Here is a 24,784-nt window from a genome sequence, read left to right on the forward strand (position 1 = left end):
ACAAGACGTCGTTTTTCAACGAATTGGTGGTTAACTAGGCTACTACGTGCTGACCGCTGAGATTTCTGGAGGTATTATGTGAGTTTTTATTGTGTGAATTTGTGGAAGAGGCGGTTCACGCAGAACCTCATCAGAACTGCAGTGCTAATTCAGTCAGTGACACAAGAGACAAAGATTCCTGTGGGGCCGATTCAGCCTGACGGTAAATATACGTTAAGGCGGAATTATATCATCACCAAAGAAATAAAATATATTACACTTTCGAAGGTATAGAAATACGTGAACATTTGACGAGTCGACATGGATAACGATATAAGTGCCAAATTTTACAATTGCCAGGAGAGTGACAAAACATTATTTTCGTCGTTTACACATAAGCGATTTGATCTAAAACATTGAGAAGATGTTCTGAAGCCAAAGAATTTTGACATTCGCAGCGTCGTCGCAAAAAAAAGTGAGATAAATTTGAAATAAATAAAGGGACTGGTGATTCTAGGTGCCGAAAAGAAAGGTTTTGCAAATTGATTATGGAAAAGAACACAGCAGCCAGCCACTATTAATAATATTATTTCTTTACACAAATAGCGCCGTTACCGATTTCGAACCGACAGATTTATTTTCAGATGGCTGTTCATATTTACTTTACTTTTGTCATTGTTGACATTAGTTGTTGCATGTTTTTTCGAAAAATAATGCAAAAAAAAACACAAATCGACACATACTTTAAAAATCGATGTACGTAAATTTGTGTGTATATCTGTTCCACATCTCTTCTTAAACCACTGGACCGATTTTAACCAAACTTGTTACCTATTAAAGACGTGTTGGTAGGAGTGAAAAAACGGTGTAGCTTACGACTTGCGAAGATTCATATTTTAGTCATCCAGTATTGGAGAATGAGACCATTTAGAGACTTGGAACAAATTTTACGCTTTCTTGCCGACCTTTAAGAAACTTTTTCTCGGTTACGATCTGCGCAAAGTGATGAAAGGAAAAAAGTTTTTCTACATCTAGATGGTTACTCTGCAATTCACACTTAAGTGCCTGGCATAGGGTTCATCTAACCATTTTCATACTACTTCTCTACCATTCCGCCCTCGAACGGAAAAAGGAACACCTACATCTTTCCTTTCGAGCTCTGATTTCTCTTATTTTATTATGATGATCATTCCTCTCTACGTAGGTGGAAGTCAAGAAAATATTTTCGCATTCGGAATAGAAAGTGGGTGATTGAAATTTCGTAAATCTCACCGCATAGGAAACCGCCTTTGTTTCAGTGTTGCCACCCCAACTCGCCTATCATATCAGCGACTCTCTCACCCCTACTGCGCGATAACACGAAACAAGCTGCCCTTCTTTGCACTTTTTCGATGTCTTCCGTCAATCCTACCTGGTAAGGATCCCACACCGCGCAGCAATATTCCAGAAGAGGACGGACAAGTGTAATGTAGGCTGTCTCTTTTGTGGGTTCATCGCATCTTCTAAGTGTTCTGCCAACAAAGAGCAGTCTTTGTTTCACCTTCCTCACAATATTATCTGTGTGGTCTTTCCAATTTAAGTTGCTCTTAATTGTAATTTCTAGGTATTTAGTCGAATTGACAGCCCTTAGATTTGTGCGATTTATCGTATACCCAAAATTTATCGGATTTCTTTAAGTACCTATGTGGATGACCTCGCACTTTTCTTTGTTTAGTGTCAATTGCCACTTTTCGCACCGCCGGCCGCAGTGGTCCAGCGGTTCTAGGCGCTCAGTCCGGAACCGCGCGACTGCTACGGTCGCAGGTTCGAATCCTGTCTCGGGCTTGGATGTGTGTCATGTCCTTGGGTTAGTTAGGTTTAAGTAGTTCTAAGTTCTAGGGGACTGATGACCACAGATGTTAAGTCCCATAGTGCTCAGAGCCATTTGAACCATTTTGAACCACTTTTAGCACCATACAGAAATTCGCTCTAGATCATTTTGTAATTGGAATTGATCGTCTGATGAGTTTTACTAGACGGTAAATTACAGAGTCATTTGCAAACAATCTCCCAAATCAGGAAGAGCAGAGGCCCTATGTCACTACCTCGTGGAACGTCAGATATCACTTCTGTTCTACTCGATGATTTGCGGCCTATCACTACGAACTGTGACCTCTCTGAGAGGAAATCACGAATCCAGTCACAGAACTGAGACGACACTCCATATGCACGCAATTTGATTAATAATCGCTTGTGAGGAACGGTATTAAAAGCCTTCTGGAAATCTAGGAATATGGAATCGATCTGAGATCCCTTGTCTTCAGAACTCATTACTTCATGGGAATAAGGAGCTAGCTGTGTTGCACAAGAACGATATTTTCTGAATCCGTGTTGGTTATGTATCAATAAGTCATTTTCTTCAAGGTGTTTCACAATGTTAGAGTACAATATATGCTCCAAAATCTTACTGCAGATTGAGGTCAGTGATATGGGTCTGTAATTCCATAGGTTACTCCTATTTTCTTTCTTAAATATTGGTGTGACCTGTGCTACTTTCCAGTCTTTAGGAACAGACCATTCGTCAAGTGAGCGGTTGTATATGATTGCTAAAAAGGCGCTATTTTGTCTGCATACTCTGAAAGAAACCTGACTGATATACCATTTGGACCGGAAGACTTGCCTTTCTTAAGTGATGTAGTTGTTTCGCAATACCTAAGTTATCTACATTTATGTCACTCATGTTAACAGCTGTTCTGGTTTTGGATTCTGGAATATTTACTTTCTTCTTCTTTGGTGAAGGAATTAGGGAAAACTGTATTTAGTAACTCCGCTTTAGTGGTGCCATCATCGGTAACATTTCCATTGCTATCGTGAAGTGACTGTATTGACTGTTTTTTTGCCACTGGTTTACTTTACATACTACTTTCCACTGTTCATGCAATAAAGCTACCACATGAAGAACGACGTTTAACTGGCTCTGAGCACTATGGGAGTTAACGTCTGAGGCCATCAGTCCCCTAGAACTTAGAACTACTTAAACCTAACTAACCTAAGGACATCACACACATCCATGCCCGAGGCAGGATTTGACGTTTTAATTTATTAATTCTTTACTACTAACTGTATTTGCAACACTTTTTTCTGACAATATTCACATATAGCACTGAATGTAGCAGAAAAATTATATCACTGAACGACACATAGTTCAAGAGATACGCCATAAACATTGAGGTACGTGAAGAACTGCCGCATCATGCAAGACGTTTGAATTTATTACTTCGTTGGAATTAACTCTAACCGCAATATGTGTGGTAGGCAGTTTCCACATAGGCCGCTAATATACCTAAAAAAATGTATGATTGTACGACTCATAGTTTAGGAGATATGACGTTAAATACTGATATATGTCGAAAACTGCGGCATCGAGTATGACGTTTTAATTTATTACTTCTTTAGTATTAACTCTATTCACAACACATTTCGTGGACAATATCCACACATGCCGCTGAATGTGCGACACATATGCCAGGAAATATGACATCATAAACATAGATGCACGAAAAACTGCCACATGATGCATGAAACTATAATACGTATATTACTCATTTACTACTAACTCTAATTGCAATGCATTCCGCAGACAGTAGCTACATGTACCATTGGATGAACCTGAAAAATTATATCAATGTATAGCACATAGTACAGTAGATACGACGTCATAAACATTAAGCTGCAAGAAAATAAAACTGCAGGTCTAAATTCGTTCGAGATACAGGTGGAATGTGTGTATAAAAAGTGTGAAATATGTTAAATATATGTGAAATATATTTGACACCTGTGTTTGCAGACAAAGCCATGGATGAAAAGGTCATCCTAAAGCCCTGTAACGATTTTACCAAATTTGGTACATGTATTAGAATCTGGGGTTAAGAACCTCCTACTGGGGTGAGAGTGAGATAATTTGGAGAGAGAAGTGAGGAAGAGGAGATGAACAGACAGCCAGAGGAGGAGATGGCCACAGATAGGGGGGAGGAAAAGATGAGCAGAGAGAGAGCAAGGGAGAAGGACAGAGAGAGAGGAGAGGAGAGAGTAAGGGAAAAGGACACAGAGATAGGAGAAGGATAGAGAAAGGAAGGGGGGGACATGGATAGAGAGAAGGAGAGATTAAGAGACAGACAGAGAGAGGTGGGAGGACTAAATGAACAGCCAGTGGATGAGAAGGAAATGGACACAGAAAGGGAAGAGGAGGAAATCGACAGAGAGAGGGGAGAGGAAGAGATTGACAGGGATAGGAATGAGGAGGAGATGACTAGGGAAAGGTGTGTTCAGGAGAAGGCCAGAATGAGGGGGAAGGAGGTGGTGGTCAGTGATAGGGGGAGGTAAAGACGGACAAATAGTGTAGGGAGGAGGAGGTGGAATTAGAGGGGGGAGGAGCAGATGGACACAAGGGAAGGAGCAGATTCACAGAGTGGGGGGGGGGGGGGGGGGGGAGAGGAGGAAATGAAAAGAGGGTGGGGGATGTAGCAGGTGGACAGAGAAAGGGGATGGAAAAGTTGGACAGGGAGGGGTTAAAGGAGATGAACAGGGAGGGGCTGAAGGAGAGGGTGGGTAGAGAAGGGGGAAGGGAGGAGATGGACTAATAGAAGGTTGGAACAAATACATATCAGGGCAATGCCGGGTACTCGGCTATTGTTATATAAATGTGAACAGCCGTCTGAAGGTGAGCCTGTAGGTTCGGAATCGGTAACGCCTCTATTCGTGTAAATAAACAGCTTTATGAAGAGTGGCTGGCAGCCGTTTTCTTCTTTGTAAAAATCAACCTTTATTTTGTACACTGTCACGTTTGAAAAATGTCAGTTTTCGAGAAAATGAAGAAGGCTTTTGTCCAAAGTACCATAAATACTAAGACACTATGATTCATTTGTGATAATGTAAGTACAGAAATACAGCATTAGATTTTTAACTATTAGAAAACCACTTCTCACATATTTTAAATTTTGTAGTTCCAGAGGAAAGCACAGCTTGTTCAAAGATCATACGCCACATACTAACGTATGTTTGAAAGACTTTCTCCATAGCTTGGCACCTGTATCAAGTCTAGAGACACACAACAGAGTCCGAAAACACAAAAACACTGAAAACGCTTTAAAAAAAAGTGGCACTTGGAACGTTTTCCATTTGTACTCTTGATATGGCCCAATGTTGGTGCCCAGTAACAATTCTCGTATACCTAGCAATGTGTATACAATCGGTCACCCACTCCAGACCTTAGATTTTTTCATTCGAAGAACAGGAGCCTCTTCTGCCTCAAACAAGGTCATATTTCAGTGACATCAAGTAATTGTTAAATCAGGCGAAAAAAGTAGTGTTTATGTCGGAAGCACAATTTTTCGTGTACTACTGCTCTTTGATTGCCCAATAATTCCAATTCCACAGTGCTGTACATAGTTGCGTGTACGCATTTCAAAAGTTCTTTGTGCGTCACAGTTTTAATCTCTGTGATTCTTTGATTTGCCCGAAACGGATATGTGAGTGATAGCTTGTTTTTCGTTTCAACTTTAATGACAGGTGCTGAAGTTTATTCCGCGTACCGGGATCGTCATTTCTTAGTGAATGAGACGAAATCGCAACATCCTGCACTCTCTCGCAGAAGAAGACACGGGCTTGTATGACAATAATTCGGTTTTTCTTTCTTTTTTTTTTTAATCAGCGAATATTCATTTTTTCGATTAGCGCAAGGTTCTTGTCGATATTTCAGTACCATAGTAGAGGATTTATCTACAAGAACAGTCAAAGCACTTGTATCCTGTTGTCTTATCTCCTCCTCAGCGTCACTGGCTCTACATGCTTCTTCTCATCATGTAGATACAAAGGTCTAATTAATAATAATAGCTGTTGTCGGAAAATCCAGTGATGCAAATAATAATTATTCTTGAATAAATCTGATTTTCTGTTATCAGTCGAATCTATAATTTTTGGCAGGGGATGTTCTGAAGTGATCGCAGAAATGTAATTTATTCTCAAAGTGGATATCTGTGTTTTCAGCGCCGAACGGTCACGCGATGATTAAAAGGCATTGGACTGCTATTCTGGAGTAGCTGTGTTCCTGTCTCTGCACGGCCATCCAGACAAGACCTTTCCTTAAATACCAGAATGTTCCCTTGGATTAATGCGAAGAGCGTGTTCGTGCTAAAAGCCATAACAACTTTCCTGGAAATGTTGTGAAAGAAATTATAGTCTTGCTTCAGTATTATATTAATCTCGTGGATAAGATCAAATATTATTTGACTTTTGGGACTGAATGCTTATTTGGTTTACAACCAAATACGTTTATCTACTCATATTATGATCGATGGTCTATAAAATAAAGAAAATTACCGAAATTATAAATATTTCTTGTTAGGAAATACGTACTGTTTCCTGGTAGCACATTTAAATTATCTAGTTATTTACTACAATAATGATGTGGTTTACCACATACTTACATTTTCCTTTTCTTTTTGGTTGTCCGTTCGTTCTTATGAGGACAATAGATACACACAGTACAGGTTTCAAATTGGTAGTATGTTACACCTGAGCATTTCACTTCACATAACCTTTCCTGCTGCACACTGCACATGACACTGCGAACTTCCTGAGTGGTTAACGGAGGGGTCAGAGACGCTGTGGAGAGCGAGGTGGGGTGATTGGGCTGGGGATGGAGAGATGATTGATGGTGTGGCAATGGGACAATCGGTGTGTTTCAGTGTGTGTGTGTGTGTGTGTGTGTGTGTATGTATGGGACGGTGGGGGGTGGGTGCGCGCGCGCTTGTGTTTTTTTTTAATTTTCTTATTCATGAGACTTTTAATTTTTAATACTCTTTAGTAGTTTTTTGTGATAAGCTGAGAACTTGTGGGAATATTGTGATTCTATTATGACTTTTTTTTATCATCCAACATATTTTCAGTTTTCTGTGTGGCCCTCTTTGTGAAATACCATATCTGGAGATTGATCACTTCATTTCTTTTGCTGTGGCGTAGTATTACCTTATTTGTTTTTATCCTCCTGTGGTGGTGATTTATTAGATGTTCTGCATATATGATGTGGTTGAAATTAATCTTAAATACCCTTATAAATTCTTTATGCTTGATATTAAAATATTATGCAGTAATCCCAATAAATATTTAGTTACGGCTCTTAAATATTAACCCTTATATTCTGGAAGTAAAATTAACGCTATCATGTTCTTTCTTGGACGACTAAATGCATGACTATATCGGAAACTTAGTTTCAGATATTGATATAGCCACAAAGAATATCATTACGCCAAATGATTGGTCTGGATAGACTATAAGCTCAACTCTATAACGTTATGGTTTTAGCATAGAGCCTGATCGGTTCCACTTTTCCATAGAAAACTTTTTGTCACAGTCCATCTCTGGCGCAGTATCATCGAGATGCATGTGGTTTGAACATGCTGGCAGGCAGGTAGTCGCAGTTTGTGAAGGTGTGCATCTGTGAGAAGGAACAATAACTAATCTACAGAAACAATTTGTAAGAAAAATTCACTTAAATCCAATGCTCTACATCCTAGTGAGGCGATATAAAAAATAAAACTCATCTCTCGGCTTTGTAAGAGAGGAATATCAATGGCATGAAGGTACTAACTGCACCTCCACATGTCTACAAGCAAACTGTAGAGTGTAAGTGGATACTGAATTTGTAGGACCAGATAACACTGTTAATTACACATTCGGTCATTTTGACTCGTAAATAAGCCACACGTGTCGTAATAATAATAAAAAAGCCTTCAAACAAAACATATCAGTAATTGATCAACGAAATCTGAGCTTATCGGTGCTCTGTAACAAGAAATGAATTTAATGAAGCTCTGTAACGAAAGCTCTGAATGGATATGACGTACACGATAGCACTTTGATCACACAAATTTTACTCCCTTTCACAGCAGCGACATGGTCTGTTGTGAACAGAGAAGATAATTAAACACAAAACATACACTGTGTACCGCATGTCTGATATTCGTCGACTGTTCCGTCCGATTGTTTTTCATGTAAGCGATTCGAAAAACAGTTTCGTTCACGTTCCAGTCGACATGATACTAAAGATAGCAAGAAATGACAATACTCGAATAAATAACAGCTTGTCGAGCATTTACAATTATTACATTAACGGACAATTTGTATTAGGTAGGATACGGCGTGCCAACTGTTTTGGGAAGAGAGTAATTCGGCTCGCGGTATCTAACCATATAATGTGTTACTAACAAGCAAATGATGAACTGTCTCGGTGAAGGTGCGAATACTACAATCCAGTATTCTTACCCTTGTGGGAACAGTTTTTATTGATAAGATGCTACTGATGCTAGTCTGTACTGCTGACAGTTAATTCGGATTTACAAGGAAATGATAAGTAATAATGAATAATTCAGTAGACAATCTGTAGCTCTACATCTACAAAGCTTTCAGTAGAATACCCAGGGTAGACTAAAATTACTGCCCATCCAGATACAGTGATAACACCCCTTCGCAGTGCTTCACGCCAATAGAGCGTTGATCTGATTTATCTCCCCTGTGACAATGTTGTCTAGATACAGTCAGCCAAAGTTGAATCACTTTCTAGAACACCTCTGATGCCAATGACTTTTCTTTGCCATCCGCATTAATTTAGGTTTCCACACACGAATCCTATACCATCTCATCAGATTTGCACCCCTTCTTGCATACAGTGACCTATGACTGTTGATAAAATATCGGTGTTTCCATATTTTTACAAAGAATGTCAACATACATTGGCGTTACCTTTTCCTCAGATGTATCGATATATCGTAATCAATATGGAAATATCGAGTGCCGATATTTTTATTTTATATTACATTCTTTTCGCAATTTTCGTTACATATTTGAAATTGCTCTTTTGAAATTGTAGTAGAATATAATTTTACTTTCTCTGTGTGAAAAAGAGTTACTAGTTTTTGAGCTTTCATCATGCCTAATCTTCCTTTTTGACTGTGTGAAGCCAGAATGTATTGTGGCAAAGAAGTACGACTGCAATCCGAGTGACAAGGGGGGGGGGGGGGGGGGGGAGCGGGCGTGGGGGGGAGGGGAGAGGAGGGAGGGAGGTTAATAGAATAACAAGATTTCCAATGTGATATTTTACGCAACTGGTGTGATATTTCTTCACTTCAGCACTCTTCAAAAACACTTGCTAATAATGATGACCAAAAATGTAAATGATAAGATTAGTCTTTGCGATGGGTGGAGACGTGTGAAGTGAAATGTTTACGTAATTGACGCTCGACGCTACCAACAGAAACAGCAATATTTAACTTCATCACGCAATTTTGACACTACAACTGCTAAGTCGCTGACGTTTGCAGAAATAATAAAAAAAAAAAACAGGGAAGTCGACATGAAGTATATCAGACAACTCCAATATGTGGCGAAATCGAACGACGGACCCTTCGAACTCCTTTTATGATGATGTTCGGTTTGTGCGGCGCTCAACTGCGCTGTCATCAGCGGCCGTACACATTCCCAATCTGTATGCAGTCCAATCTAGCCACTTTCATGAATCATGATGGAATGATGACAACACAAACACCCAGTCCACTGGCAGAGAAAATCTCCAACCCGGTCGGGATTCCTTTGGCTATGCCTCTTACCTGCAGTTACCATTCTTAGCAAAGTGGTTATCGCCAAGCGTGAGCATGCATCGTTTCCATTCAGTTCTTGCTCTAAGAGGTTTAAGTAGGCTTTTAGCGCGTCGATGTACAGAGTATCTAATAATAAATCAATACTTCAATATGCAGTTCTAAAACCGGCCGGATATTTACAGTGTGCAGTCAAAGGTTTGAAATGGCTCTGAGCGCTATGGGACTTAACATCTGAGGTCATCAGTCCCCTAGAGCTTAGAACTACTTAAACCCAACTAACCTAAGGACATCACACACATCCATGCCCGAGGCAGGAATCGAACCTGGGAAGGTAGCGGACACGCAGTTCCACACTGAAGCTCATAGAACAGCTCGGCCACAGCGGCTGGCAGTGTGCAGTCGATATTTTTATAGGCCTGTACGATGAAGTTTCTTACCACCGATGTATCTATATATTTATATATCGACACTCGCTTTCATAAGACCGAGGGCCGATAATGAAGCTCTTTTAAATATCGATATATCGTGTTCACTATATTTTTAAAAATATCAACATTCCTGGAGTTAACCCGAACTACAGAGAAACTTACTACAGATTAACACTGTGTGTTGGACTGGTACTCTAACCTGGGACCTTTGCCTTTCGCGTGCAAGTGCCTTATCGCTGCTCTACCTGTCCGTGCACGCAATTTTAATTTATCAGGAAGTTTCAAATTAGCATATATTCCGCTTCAGGGTAAAAACTGTTTGTGGAAACAATCTTTTGGACTGAGGCTAAGCCATGACTCCACAGTACCCTTTCTTCCACAAGTATTGGGCCTGCAAGGTACGCAGGAGAACTGTAATGAAGTTTAGGCAGTAGGACAAGAGGTAGGCTATCTGACGAAAATAAATCTGTGAAGGCTGGCCGTGAGTCTTTAGAGCACTTGGCCGCTAAACCAAAAGTCCCCGTTTCGAGTCCCTGTACGCCACACGGTCTGAACCTTCCAGATTCAAAATTCGTTCTGGAAACCTTCCACACTACATGCGCACTCGACACCAAAACCTCTACCGTGCTTATACCGTCACACCCCACTACCTCTACAGTTCCATACCATCCATTCCCCGTCTCATCGCAATATTCAATTGACTCCTCCACCCATAGAATGAAATCTGCTCCAACATATCTTGTCAACTCTAAGCCTTTCCTCTTTATCGCACTCAGTGTCGGGACTCTCCAGTTCTCTCTCCATCACCAGCTGCTCCTTTCTACTTCATTCCATAGCCTGACTCTCACCTAAATCCCCTACTACATTTTAGTACTTAGTACCAATACGTATAAGAATGAGATGGTTGCATCTGTTTAATGTTTCCGAAACTATAAACAGCATTTCTTCGTTGAAAAAAAGTTGCAGTTCAAAGGTCACCATATACGGGACTTTATCTGCACAAAGACGAAATTAAATATGGTATCTGCTCAGTCTGTTCTACATCCGCCAGTCACAGCACAATTAAACGGCATCTGTTGATAAATGCATAAGTAACCGATAATCAAAAGTAATTTTAATTATGTTTGTCTCACACATAAGAATAAAGATTAGCTTATGAAAGGCAAGTCACGTAGCTGTCTACATGTTCTTTATTATCACTATCGGTTTGAGAAATTAAGCATCACCACAATATCAGTGTAAGAAAGACATAGCGTGCATTTCTGTTTAATGTGACAGTAGCTAGAAATTCATCGAATGTCAACAGAGTGACCATTTCTATGCAGGTTAGACAGAAAGTAAACAGAAAACCAGGTTCAAGAAATACTCTTATTAAAATGACATATAAACTTTAGGTACCATCTAAAAATTCACAAGCACACAGTAAAACGAATGAACGAATTGTGATGCTACGTAAAGCTAATAAGGGTGTAACCACGTATTTTCTTAAAGAAACAGAAGTTTTATTCAATATGCGAAAACACCCAGAAGAAAAATCTTGAATGAACAAACAGATTTAAAACACAAGACTTGCCTAAACAACTTTATAGAAGTATTCAAGGATGGACCTCGCTATGGACGTCGAGAGTGAAGCTGCGCATCATGTAGCCTATTGTGCACAGTTTGAGTCGTAACACTAGGCCCTGTGGTTGCACAGAGAGCATTATTAAACATGGTGGCGTTGCTGTCAGGGTTCCTCCGAGCCATAATCCGTAGGTACCGGTCATCCACTGCAGTAGTAGCCCTTGGGTGGCCTGAGCGAAGCATGCCATCGACAGTTCCTGTCTCTCTGTATCTCCTCCATGTCCGAACAATATCGCTTTGGTTCAGTCTGAGACGCTTGGACATTTCCCTTGTTGAGAGCCGTTCCTGTCACAAGGTAACGATTCGGACGCGATCGAACAGCGGTATTGACCGTCTAGGTATGACTGAACTACAGACAACATGAGCCGTATACCTCCTTCCTAGTGGAAGGTCTGGAACTGATCGGCAGTCGGACCCCCCTCCGTCTAATAGGCGCCGGCCGCGGTGGCCGAGCGGCTCTAGGCGCTTCAGTCCGGAACTGCGTGACTGCTACCGTCGCAGGTTCGAATCCTACCTCGGGCATGGATGCGTGTGATGTCCTTAGGTTAGTTAGGTTTAAGTAGTTCTCAGTTCTAAGGGACTGATAACCTCAGATGTTAAGTCCCATAGTGCTCAGAGCCATTTGAACCATTTTTGTCTAATAGGCGCTGGTGATGCACGGTTGTTTACATCTTTGGGCGGGTTTAGTCACATCTCTGTGTGTATGTGATACAATATGCCCAGTCAGCGTCTGTCTTCAAGAGTTCTGGGGACTGGGGTGATGCAAAACTTTTTTTGATGTGTGTAATACGTGACCGCGTTTCACGAAGCAACAAAACGCTTTGTGCTTTCTCCTGCCAAGACATTATTGTGACAGCAGTACTTCTAAATTATGCTCGCTGTCTATAACAGGAGAGAGAAAATAAATCAGATACATCCGGAACACTCGTAAAAGTATCATATGTTAAGTCAGAATTTGAAAAAACCATAAAATATCTAGAAGTATGCGTAGGGAGAGATTTGAATTGGTACGAGCACATAAAACTAATCCCAGGAACCGCTGATGCCAGACTGTGATTCATTGGAAGACTCCTCAGCAAATGTTGTCCTTCAACAAAGGAGGTATCTTACAAAACCCCTGTTGACCAGTACTTGAATACTGCTCTTGTGTATAGACTCTGTACCAGATAGGGTTGATAGATGAAGCAGAGAAGTCCCAAAGAGAAACTGCATGACTCTTTACATGTTCGATTGGTGAGCACAGTAGCATGACGGAGATGATCGAACATCTCCAGTGGTAGACGCTGCAAGAGAGGCGTTCTGCATTAAGGAGTGGTTCACTGTGAAAGTTCCGAGAGCGATCGTTCATAGAAGAGTCAACAAGTATACTGCTTCCTGCTAAGTATATCTCTCCAAAAGACCACGAATATAACATTGGAGAGATCCGAGACCAGGCGGAGGCTTACCGGCAGTTGTTGTTCCCATGAACCATCGGCGAATGGAAAAGAAAGGGGTTGAAGTGACAGTGGCATACACTGTACCCTCCGCCGCACATCTCAACGTGGCTTTTTGACTATAAGTATAGATGTAAACACTGCATAGACTTGTGAAAGTGTATCAGTGAAATACTATATAAGGTAAGCTACCATTTGCAACAACCCATATAGTTCCATAGAAACATATTTTTTTAATTAGTGATGGACTTTATACTTACCACGTATATTCTTGCAAGAAACCTGAGATAAAATAGCGATAACTCCTAAATTAAATCGTTATCATGGTGATCTACAACTGCTTCTTTTTGCGTCATTCTACGAATGCTACGTAATGCGGGGGCTTCGCTTCAGGGCGAGATAAGCCCGTCTCAAAGTATATAAGCACTGAATGGCGGGGAGTTGATGCATAGTGTCGTCACACGATCAACAAATCGGATCGGTGTTGCGGCAGGACAAGAGCACACTTGTGCAATGAGAGGTAGGTGCCCACGTCTCTTAGAGTTGGTTAACTCGGAAGTGAGGTTACTGCGGATACACTCGGTTGCTGTCCCATGTGAATGACAGACACAGTACGATTCAGTGCCGGAAAAAACTGTTACATATAGGGAATATCCTGAAATAATTCTGAACATTTTGACACAAAGCTGATGACTGTTTTATTTTATGCTTACGTGTTAGAAATGTATTATGACCATTATGACCTCTTCAATGTGAAGGAAAGATTCTGACAGATCACGAAGAAGAGTTGACTGAACTATTTTCTCCTGACATAGACACTACTATTACGGAACTTATCCCTAGAAATTACTCGAATACTACAATAATTGAAAAATTAAGTAAATACTGGTGTGCACCCTTACTTTCTTGAAGCAAAAGTTGAAACTTCAAACTGTCAGAAGTTATGCATGCGACAGACCGAACAGTACCGCGAAGTGGAATGTTCAACATACACTGTCACCAGAAGAGCAGCGACTGCACTAGCGATTAAGTCAAAGACAATGGCGACATGAGTCTCCTGAACTCCTAAACTAAAGTCTGCACATCAGACCAGAAAAAAAAAATAACTAGGCGTCTTCCGGTTGTTTGAGTTTGCAATTAAATATACCCTCAGCAGTCAGCTTGCAGAATACCTGTAAAAGTCCCCTAATATAATTATTTTAATTTTTCCTATTTTTATCACTTGCCTATTTAATGTGGTATCTTTTAACAATTGTCATAACAGCATTCATTACGCCGCTGAGGGTAGCATTTTCTTTTACATTTTCTTACGCCGCTGGGTCACATAACTATAGCGTTCCCAAGGAGACAATAAGCCCCAGGGATAGGAACGTTACTGGAGGGTTGAGTGCACAACGCTCCCCTTCTGGTCCGCGTTGTTTCTCGGTGTGTTCTTATAACACATACTGATACCTTCTTTTATACTGCGCGGTCAAAAACACTTCAATATGGCGAGATTTCTGGAATAATGGCCACCCCGATAGAAAATTAGTGTTATCATGGAAGATTGCAAACAAACACATTTCCTCTACGAGCCGCGGGAAATAGATTGATGTATCGCATATTTCCTTTTTTAACGGTACGTTAAAAAGTATGTCGTGAAATTCATGACCTGAATGAGCTACCACGAGGCCTGATGGGGTGGTGCTCCAGTACGTGGAAGATTCTTTTAGTGCCATTCTGCGGCTACTGGGCAGTTTATCTTCCACATAGAGCTTTGCTTTGTTATACAAGTTCGTTTGTGGTGAGCACCCTAGGTCTGTAACTTTGTAGTCTTGAAGGATTTAATCCAGCAGTGGGATACACTATCCAACATGTTTTCCGGAAGGAATACAAAGATGTTTGCAGGCACCCTAAAAGTCTCCATTACTCTCCTCGGAAAATGTGTTGATTTTGAGATCTAGCTATTTTTTAAAATAAGAGAATAATCTATCAGTAACGCACATTTTCCTATACTTTCACGCATGTGATACGTAATGTTTCTGTTACTACAAATACCAAGAAACTATCAGATGATGTGCATTTAGAGTAAACATTACATTACTCAGAATATTTTGAGGTTCAAGCGAAATTACTGATCGCAGTTCTTCGCCCTCGATAATATGTAATAAATTTTCGCATCGTTGTTTTGAAAAAATATGCATTATACTTGTCGAGTAATTAAATTAAGAATAATTCTGATTCTTAGACTCTGACCAATGTTCTCGGGACGTTCCCCTTGGTTGCAAGCAAATGCAGAAACTGGAAGCCATATTTTATCTCTTGAACAGTCCGCTCTATATATATTGATGGAGAATCATTAGTTGGCCGTGCAAACTTTGCAACGAAATTCCGCGAAATGAAATTTTATTTAACCACCGCTGTGTTATTCTCTTACTCTGACCAGTTTTTGTTGACGTGCAGGTCTGTAAAGTATTGCACAAAATAAAAGAAACCCTTTGCTATTAATGCATCTTTTGCTGAGCCGATTTTGCTCAGTATCTGCAACACTCTGTTGCCTTTATTTGCTCCTTGTATTTTCAAGTGGCATAAGCAGTTAATCTATAATCATGTCGGACGTTGCAATGAGGACAAGTGGCCGCTGCTTGCTTAATTGATGCATTTGTAGCAACAGCTGCTAATCAACTACCATATGAAGAGGTCCGGTATCTAGTGAGAGGACAGTGTACTTATTTCAAGTGGAGTGACGCTAAGATTACTGGCAGAGACGTAAGAGCATTAAAGAGGATTGTTATTTGCAATAAGAAGACCACTGCCATGAACGTGACAGTATCAGTTACGACATTACGACTGGACCAGCATGAACCAAACATTAGGTGCACGGATGCTTATGCCACATAACTGACGTCAAAGTTAATCAAGACATTTCAGTGGAGCATTTAAGGCACAACTAGGACTACAGTCTGCTGTTATTATGAAAGGCACTCTTCTACGCAATACCTCATGGCAGGACGTGTTTGCGTATAGAGCATACCCGTGGAAGTGTAACGTCGTTCCTTTCAACTATGATTAATGGTGGTGCATCCGTTAGGGTTTGCGCGGCCAATTCCATGGTTTTCGAAGGGCTTAGTAGAAACAATGAAGGCAAATGCAAATTATAAGGTATACCTTTTAGTGGTCATGCACCCTTTACAGAGAATCATTATTCCCGGCACGCTAAAACAGCTTCCAAGAAGATAATGTTCCAATTCGCATGTATAGATACGTAAAACACGCTGATAGGAATCATAACGAAATAACTCGCCTTGCTTTTTCTTCGAAATCGCCGGTGCTGGATCTGGACCTCATCGTGATTCCTAAAGGAACTGTAAGAGTTTATATGCGAGGCATAAAATCACACTATCACTCAGGGTTAGCTCTCATAAATTTAGACTGTTTTAGACGTAAAATCCATTCATACAATACTTTAAACGAATGTTCACATACTTTGTCAGACTGTTGCGCTCACGCCTCACTGAACAATGCCAACGACGGTTATTAGTGTTTCTGAATATCTGGTTTATATCATCTGAAGACCTAAATACCGCTTGGTAAACTTTACTTTTCTACTCAAGCCTGTAACAGTTAAGTAACTCATAATAATAAGGGAACGGTAGTTTGCGTAGACTTCTACTAAGAGGCACATAAACCCTTTCTATCAATGATGAACGGCCCTTTTGAAACTCTTACTCGCGCATGTCAAAACATTAGGCAGGCGGTCCGGTGCACGCATTACCCGTAAGTTTACAGTGCACGCAGTCTTTTTCCGCTAATTTCAGTGAGGGAAGGGCAGAAAGTAAGCTCCGCCGCTGACGTCGACCGGCACGGGGGAAGGAGCAACGCCGAGCAAGGCGCCGCCTCGCCACGCCCACCACAGCCTTGTCTTGTTCTGCGTACCTCACTGTGGACGTTCCGACAAGGAAAGCACAACCACTGCTAGTTTTACCACGAAGAACCAGAGCGCAGTGCAGCGAAAAGAAATACAGTATTCAACAGTGCATACGGAGCACACGTTATTTTTTGAATGCTTAAGTTAACGAAGAATGAAATAAACATTAGTGACCCAAATTCTTGCTATTTTTACCGGATCAGAAATTTATTTATTATTAATTTATTTTAAAAATATTTATTTCAACATACTTTTCTAATTGCCACAATAACTACTAAGTTTCACTAATGAGTATTTAACTGAGATGACTGAAAATATTTAATTTTTTAAAGAGTCACTGATTAGGCAAAAAAAAAATTGTGAAGGAATTGAGTTCTTTTACAAGAAAATCTTGTTTTGTAACATTGTGTACCTAAGGCGGGTAAAGCAAATATTTTCAAAATATATACAGCTGCAGCACGTCATGTTAATCCGTCTGTTACATTAATTTATTTATTTACCCAGACTGCAGTAGGGACTGAAGATACTCTCTGCATTGGATCAGGTTTCACAAATAAAAAAGCATTTTTTAAATCATGTTTACGTAAACGCAAATACTGATAATGCTTGTAATATTATAAATAGGAATGATAATCGTAATAACGGAAGTGAAAGGGTCTATTCAAACAGGATTTGCATATATGTAAGGCTATTCAGAATGACAGTCCAACCTAGAAAGAATCATACCAGTACTACTATTATCCAGCAATAATAATAATAATAATAACAATAGTAATAATAATAGTGACACTAAAAGATACAAGTTTATTTATGTGTATACAAATATGTAACGGTGCAACAGAACGAGTTCTAAAAGATAAATTTACACCGACTTGTCCGGTTGCGGACATGGCGAAATTATTCCTGATGAGAATGCAGGGTTCTCAGTTGTAAAGGATGCTTTGAAAAGCAAGAACAGCAATTGTTGTTGTCTTAGGAGCTTCGTCATCACCTGTCATTGGAAACTGGACATGTCTTATCGTACTCTGATATGATGGGAGAGATCGTTCCACTGTTTAGTTACTGAAGCCGAAAAGGATATAGAGGTGAAGTTTGGGTGATGGAAAGTGACAAAAGGATTTTGCTCTGATGGAAACTAGTGTTTCTGATGTGCTTCTCAGGTAAGACACTTAAGGTCGAAGAGAGGTATAACGCACCACATGCATATACGTTGACCAAAAGGTAAAACAGATAAACAGTGTGGAAATCTCTGCGCAAGTCTACACGTAGTCAGCAAAGCAGCACTTAAGACGGCGTATATCATCATGACCAAATATCGTCAATTTCCCTGAGCAAGATCTTGTAGCAAGGCTGCAGCTAGAATCTGAACCTGTGATGTGGACCATACTTAGGCAAATATTTTGTTAATTAAAATGACATTTACAGCAACGTTCGAATTAAAAACGTATAATTCAGCATTTAACGTTCATTACCGAATTGCATAAAATTTTCCCATCCAGTTTTTTATTTAATGAATTAATGAGGTAAAAGAATTGAAAAGAATTTTCATTTTCGACTTGCGCTTTTAAATTGCTTTTCCTTTTTACGATGTATTTTATGGAGGTACATAATAATGGGTAAATATAATAAGAGTGTTTTATAGTTATAGCTCGTAAATTAGAGTTATTCGGTTGCAATAACGACCACAGACACTGGTTCGTGGCTTCAGCGCTCTACGCCAGCTCTTACCGACTGAAATCGGGACTCATGTGACCAGGCTATGGTTTTCTATTCGACTAGGGTCCAACCGATACGGTCACGAGCCCAGGAGAGACGCTGCAGAATATATCGTGCTGTTAGCAAAGGCACTCGCGTCAGACCATTAACGACAAATTCCGTCGCACTGCCCTAACAGATACGTTCGTCAAGCCGCACATCGATTTCAGCAGTGTTGCTTGTCTGTTAGAACTGACAACTCTACGCGAACGCCACTGCTCCAGTGATGAGATGTTGTACCTGAAATTTAGTGTTCCAGAATATTGAATTCCCTAGCATTTTTCGAAATGGAATGTCCCACGCGTCTTGCTCCAACTAACATCCCGCCATTCATAGTCTGTTAATTCCCACGGTGTGACCATAACCACGTCAGATACTTTTTCATGTGAATCACTTAACAAGGGAACCTCCCCTTAGCACCCACCTCAGATTTAGTTGTAAGTTGGCACAGTGGATAGGCCTTGAAAAACTGAACACAGATCAACCGAGGAAACAGGAAGAAGTTGTGTGGAACTATGAAAAAAATAAGGAAAATATACAAACTGAGTAGTCCATGCGAAAGATAAGCAACATTAAGAAGAGTGTGAGCTCCCGAGCGTCGTGGTCCCGTGGTTAGCATGAGCAGCTGCGAAACCAGATGTTCTTGGTTCAAGTCTTCCCTCGAGTGAAAAGTTTGCGAAACCAGAGGCCCTTGGTTCAAGTCTTCCCTCGAATGAAAAGTTTAATCTCTTCATTTTCGCAAAGTTATGATCTGTCCGTTCGTTCATTGACGTCGCTGTTCACTGTAATAAGTTTGGTGTCTGTGTTTTGCGTCAGCACCGCAAAACCGTGCAATTAGTAGACGAAAGGACGTTTCTCTCCAATGGGAACCGAAAACATCTGATCGCAAGGTCATAGGTAAACCGATTCCTCCACAGGAAAACACGTCTGATATATTCTGTACGACACTGGTGACGGCATGTGCGTCACATGACAGGAATATGTTGTCGACCTACCTAACTTGTACACTTGGCGAATGGGTAAAAAGATTGTTCTACCTTGCACGATTTAGGTTTTCTTGTGGATGTGATAATCAATCCCAAAAAAAGTGATGAAAACATAAGAGTTTGTCACATAAACTGCAACAAATGAATGCAACAGTTTCACAGTCGCCCAGTTTTCCTGTGCTCTGTCAAAACATATGTTTTTAAAGTTTTCAAATTTTTCCGTGTGTAGACCGTCAAATCCTGCATATGTCCAAGCAAATCTGAACATGTCTTGGAATTTTGGAGGCCGAAGTTGATTACTTGTGAGTGCCTGAACTTTGATAATTGTCTGAAAATAAAAAATTTAAGTTTTCACTCGAGGGAAGACTTGAACTAAGGACCACTCATTCCGCAGCTGCTCACGCTATCCACGTGACGACGGCGCTCCTGAGCTATCACTGTCCATGATGTTCCCTATCTTGCGCATGGACTACTCAGTTTGTAGGTTTTGCTTATTTTATTCGTAGTTCGACACAACTTCTTCCTGTTTTTTTCCATTGATCTGTGTTCAGGTTTTCAAGGCCTATCCACTGTGGCGACTTATAACTAGATGTGATGGGGGTGCGATGGGGAGGCTCCCTTGCAAGAACAACCGACATGTCCGCCAATGCAACACCCTTTTACTCCTGGTGTGAGCGATACTGCCACTTCTGTATGTGTGCATATGGCTCTCTCATGACTCTTTGTCACCTCAGTGAAAATTCAGTCGAAAAATGGCGTACAGAATAATTACGTTTATGTCTCTTAGAATGATACGAAGGTCTGCATTACACAATCAACTCACAGAATTTTTTCTTTAAATAGACTGCAGGCTTGCAATGCAGGATACCTTCGCTGCAACTATAAGTACGCCAAGAGGAAATGAGCCTTGTGTTTCATAGTAGTGAAGGACAGTAAACGAGCGTCTTTTTTGTTTGTTCTGCAGCTACGGCAGTGTGGGCGGCGCTGCTGCTGCAGCTGGCGGTCGTAGCGGCTGCGCCCTGGAACACGGGCTGCCTCTTCTCCAGGGACCCCGACTGTTGGCAATCGCACGCAGGTAAGCCAACAGAAAGACTACTCCATCTCGTTTCTTCGTCTATGTGTTCATTTTTCTGAACTGAGACTCGCTGATACACTGTTCACTAAATTGATCGATAGTAACATTTCCTCCACCTGAATACCTATTTAGACTATCCGCCATACCGTTGCTCTATTCCCTGTGATCCAAACCACTTCTCTCAAGCTCATTAATTCGCAAACCTCCATTTACTGGTGCAGCTCCTTCGCGTAAAATCTCTTATAGCAATAGCAATCTTTCTATTCACCACTCTCAGTAACATGTACCGTATTTCAGTGCACTAGTAAGTTATCGTTTTCATCGCCTCTTTAGTAAGTAATTGTAGACTAACCATCATATTTATTTTAAAAATACCAAAACACGTTTCATACAACGTGTCTGAAACTGCTTGTGTCAAATCGAAACAGGTGATAGAGTGCCCACAACTGGTTATCTTGAGGTAGAGAACCAATGGTCGGAAATACATACTTACTGTCTTATTGACATACACAGCGCACACAACATAACAACCACGTAGCTCACACTAATTGTTCAAAGCGACGATCGACATCCTCAGTGCATGTATTACAGTGGTGAATGAAGTTCTGCCGCAATCGCACGAAGATGCTGGGTGTCTGTTGTCCAATGGAGCAGGCAGCAGGCGATAATCAACGTACACTCCTGACCACCAGACAGACATACTTCACACAACTTTGCTGACAGCACATGGCTCATGTAAGGCCGCACGCATCGCACTGAAACGTCCCCTTAAAAAAATCAGTTAATTACTGTGCTGTTACGTTATTTGATTTTCAAACAGCTGAGCAGAACTGAACCTACTCAGACATTTCTCTCTTTACTTATTCTGATCAACACTGAACTGACACACAATATTTTTACCGCAGCGCAGTCTGACTTTCAATAATCTCTACAAAAGAATGGCCCTGACTAACCATAGCCTGTACCTTTCATGAATCACTTACCTCACAAAAATCTTCATTACTTGAACTACTGCAATACAGCGAGTGCCAATACTGTCAGCTACATAAAAGATTGTAACTACTGAAGTCACTAACTACTGATAGGCATAGGTAGCAAATGAAAGATTTATATACAGAACAAACAATGTATTTACCTTTATAGTGTTCAAACGTCATAATATATATATCAGTTCATGACGTCCAATCTTACAAATTTACTGTCTCTGATGGGCACACTTACAGATCACCCGCTCTCGAAACTCTGTCATCTCTCTCCCCACATCCACCACTGCTGGCGGCTCACCTCCAACTGCGCAACGCTACGTGCTGTTCACATCCAACTGTCCAACACTACAATAGCGACTATTCCAACAATGCCACCCAGCCACAGACTGCACACAGCACAGCCACTGATTTTCATACAGAGTGCTACGTGGCGTTACCAATATAAAAACGTAAACAGCCTACTTACAGCACCAGCGAATTAACCTGTGTCGCACGCGCAACACTGCTCCTGGTGTTAGTTATCCATTGCATCAGACTGCTGGTGATGTGTCCATGGACTGGTCTGTTACTGTGTACAGTGCGTCACGCGTAGTCAGAGGTGGAACGTTACTCGTCACGAGAGTTGGCAGCCATGCATTTAACACACGGAGCGGCAGGATGTAATGCGCTTAAAGCAGCACTAATGTTCAGAGAGCGCTTTCCTGACACGTGTTATCCTAATTGGAAGAAGTTTATTTGCATGGATACTAACTTAGGAAAGACAGAGTCGGTGACGCCACAGACAGCCGGCCAAGGTTCCGGCAACGACATGTGCGAACATAAAACTTTGAGGAGATGGTGTTGGATCGTGTGGCCGAGCGCCCAGCAATAAGCACGCGTCAAGTTGCCCGTGAAACGCACATTTCGTAGAATACAGTGTGGACGTACTGATGGGACAGGTATTACACCCCAATCATAAAGAACGTGTAGAATCACTGGGAGTAATGGATTTTGAGTCTCGCGATCACTTCTGTCAATGGATTATCCACTGCAGTGCTTTAGTGCCGAATTTCGTTCAGTTTATATTGTTCACGAATGACGTCTCATTCAACCGTGATGTTGTTTTCAACAGCCGAAGTAGTCATGTGTGGAGTGAGGACAATATCTACACCACCCATATCGGTGGGCACCAGCAAGGAGTTTGTAAATATGTGGCCAGGCATTGTCCCAGATCGTCTTAGAGAATCCTATTTGCTGCCTCCCCGTTTGACTGTTACGCGTTACCTGGTGTTCCTGCAAGATGTGCTGCCGCAGTTCTTGGAGGCTGAGCCCCTTCTCGTCCGCGAAAGGATATGGTTTCTACACGACGGTGCACCCGCCCACTTCGATGTTAATGTCGGCAAACGCCTGAACGACACATACTCTCATCGGTGGATTGGAAGGGCAGGAGACTTATGGATACGGAGATCGCCGAATCTCACATCTCTGGACTACTTTCCCATGGGGCTACATCGAGACATTTGTGTATGAAACTCCGGTTGAAACGGATGAAGACTTGTTTGCTAGGGCCCAAGCTGCCTATTTTGTTGTACACCTGATATAAGTGATCTTTGAGAGAGTGTGGCAGGACGTCATGAGCCGTTGCCATGCATGCACTGAGAGTGGCTGTCGTAACTTTGAAAAATTACTGTGATCTGCGCTGTTGTTATGCGACGTGTGTTGTGTACGTCCATAACACAGTATATATGCATTTCAGACCATTGGTTCCCTATCTCAATATAATCGACTATGCACTCACTATCGATTGTTTCAGTTTGACCCAGAAGATTTGAGACAACCTGTACTTACTGTTTAAGTTTTATAAGTAAGGGAGACTGTTGCACCTTGCAACACTTTTCAGCCTTCCTCCTCTACCCAGCTGTATAATAGAAGCTTAATATATTTTCTGTTATTTACTTTATATTTATTTATTTCGTATTTTCTTATTCTATTTTGACACGATAACTTTCACTTTTTGTGCGGTGCAATCTCTTTATTGAATCACAAAAATTACTTCAGAAAAGTGAGGTTTCTTCAAATGTGAAAAAATATTCCAAGTTAAACATGGCCATGTACCTAGCAAAAAATATTCTATTCAAATTTAAGATTGCTGCAGTCGAAAAGATGTTCTCAGTACTGTAATTAATAGTCAGTTGTTTCATTATTGCTTTACCACAGACTAATAATCAGTAAGTGAAATCAAATCAACAAAGAGATTTATCAAAAACCAGATACAAGTTATAAACATTTTGAAGCATAAGCTATATGAAACACTAATTTTTATTTTCACGGCCGAAAAATTGATATATTGGAGAATCCGAGATCATTTGAAGACGTCAAGTATCGTATGGGTAGAGCATGCTGCACGGCTGGCACCACTGACGAAGTATGGCTGAACCGACCACATGCTACGTAACTTGTTTCAGAAATATACAGAATTGTACTCACTATAAAACAGTAGCCTCCACATGACTTTAATGTACCATACAGAACCTAATTATTATGCTGAACTCGTCATATTTACAAGCGCTGCACGAAACGAAACATCATGTCTCACAACAGCAAAAACAGTGGAAAATGCCGGAAACAGGTTGTGGCGATCTCTAGTGCGTGTTCTCTCATGTGGTATTAAAATCTGTCACTAGATTTCAACACCTAACAGGAAGCATCACGTGATTCCTATGTACATCTCCTCTACTTCCGATCCGTTTGAAAGGCCTGCTTTGCTGAGACAGACATGGAAGACGGTTTTATGACTTGAAACAGAAGCCAATGTTTGTCCCTGGGTCTACTTCACTCTTTAGCATATGCTAGGGGTGACTCTTTTTCTTACCTTTTTTACTTTCATTAGTAGGCCTAATATATGCCCAAAATATATGCCCACAAATACTCGTAATAGAATCATTCTGTCTCTCTTTCTCATACACATGCACATGCTCCCACCTCCCTCTCCCTCTCCCTC

General features: G+C 40.9%; 1 protein-coding gene across 50 annotated transcripts in view; it reads left to right on the forward strand.

The window, feature by feature from the left end:
• The first annotated feature begins 13,560 nt into the window (after nt 1-13,560).
• LOC126355917 (uncharacterized PE-PGRS family protein PE_PGRS54-like) overlaps nt 13,561-24,784 on the forward strand; it is a 20,123-nt gene continuing 8,899 nt past the window's right edge. For all 50 annotated transcript variants that reach the window (XM_050006429.1, XM_050006462.1, XM_050006466.1 and 47 more), the window contains exons 1-2: nt 13,561-13,615; nt 20,708-20,818. In XM_050006429.1, the coding sequence (XP_049862386.1) occupies nt 13,609-13,615; nt 20,708-20,818 (118 nt within the window). In that variant the 5' untranslated portion in view covers nt 13,561-13,608. The remainder of the gene's footprint in view (nt 13,616-20,707; nt 20,819-24,784) is intronic.

The sequence above is a fragment of the Schistocerca gregaria genome, chromosome 3 (assembly GCF_023897955.1).
Source record: "Schistocerca gregaria isolate iqSchGreg1 chromosome 3, iqSchGreg1.2, whole genome shotgun sequence".
Lineage (NCBI taxonomy): Eukaryota > Metazoa > Arthropoda > Insecta > Orthoptera > Acrididae > Schistocerca > Schistocerca gregaria.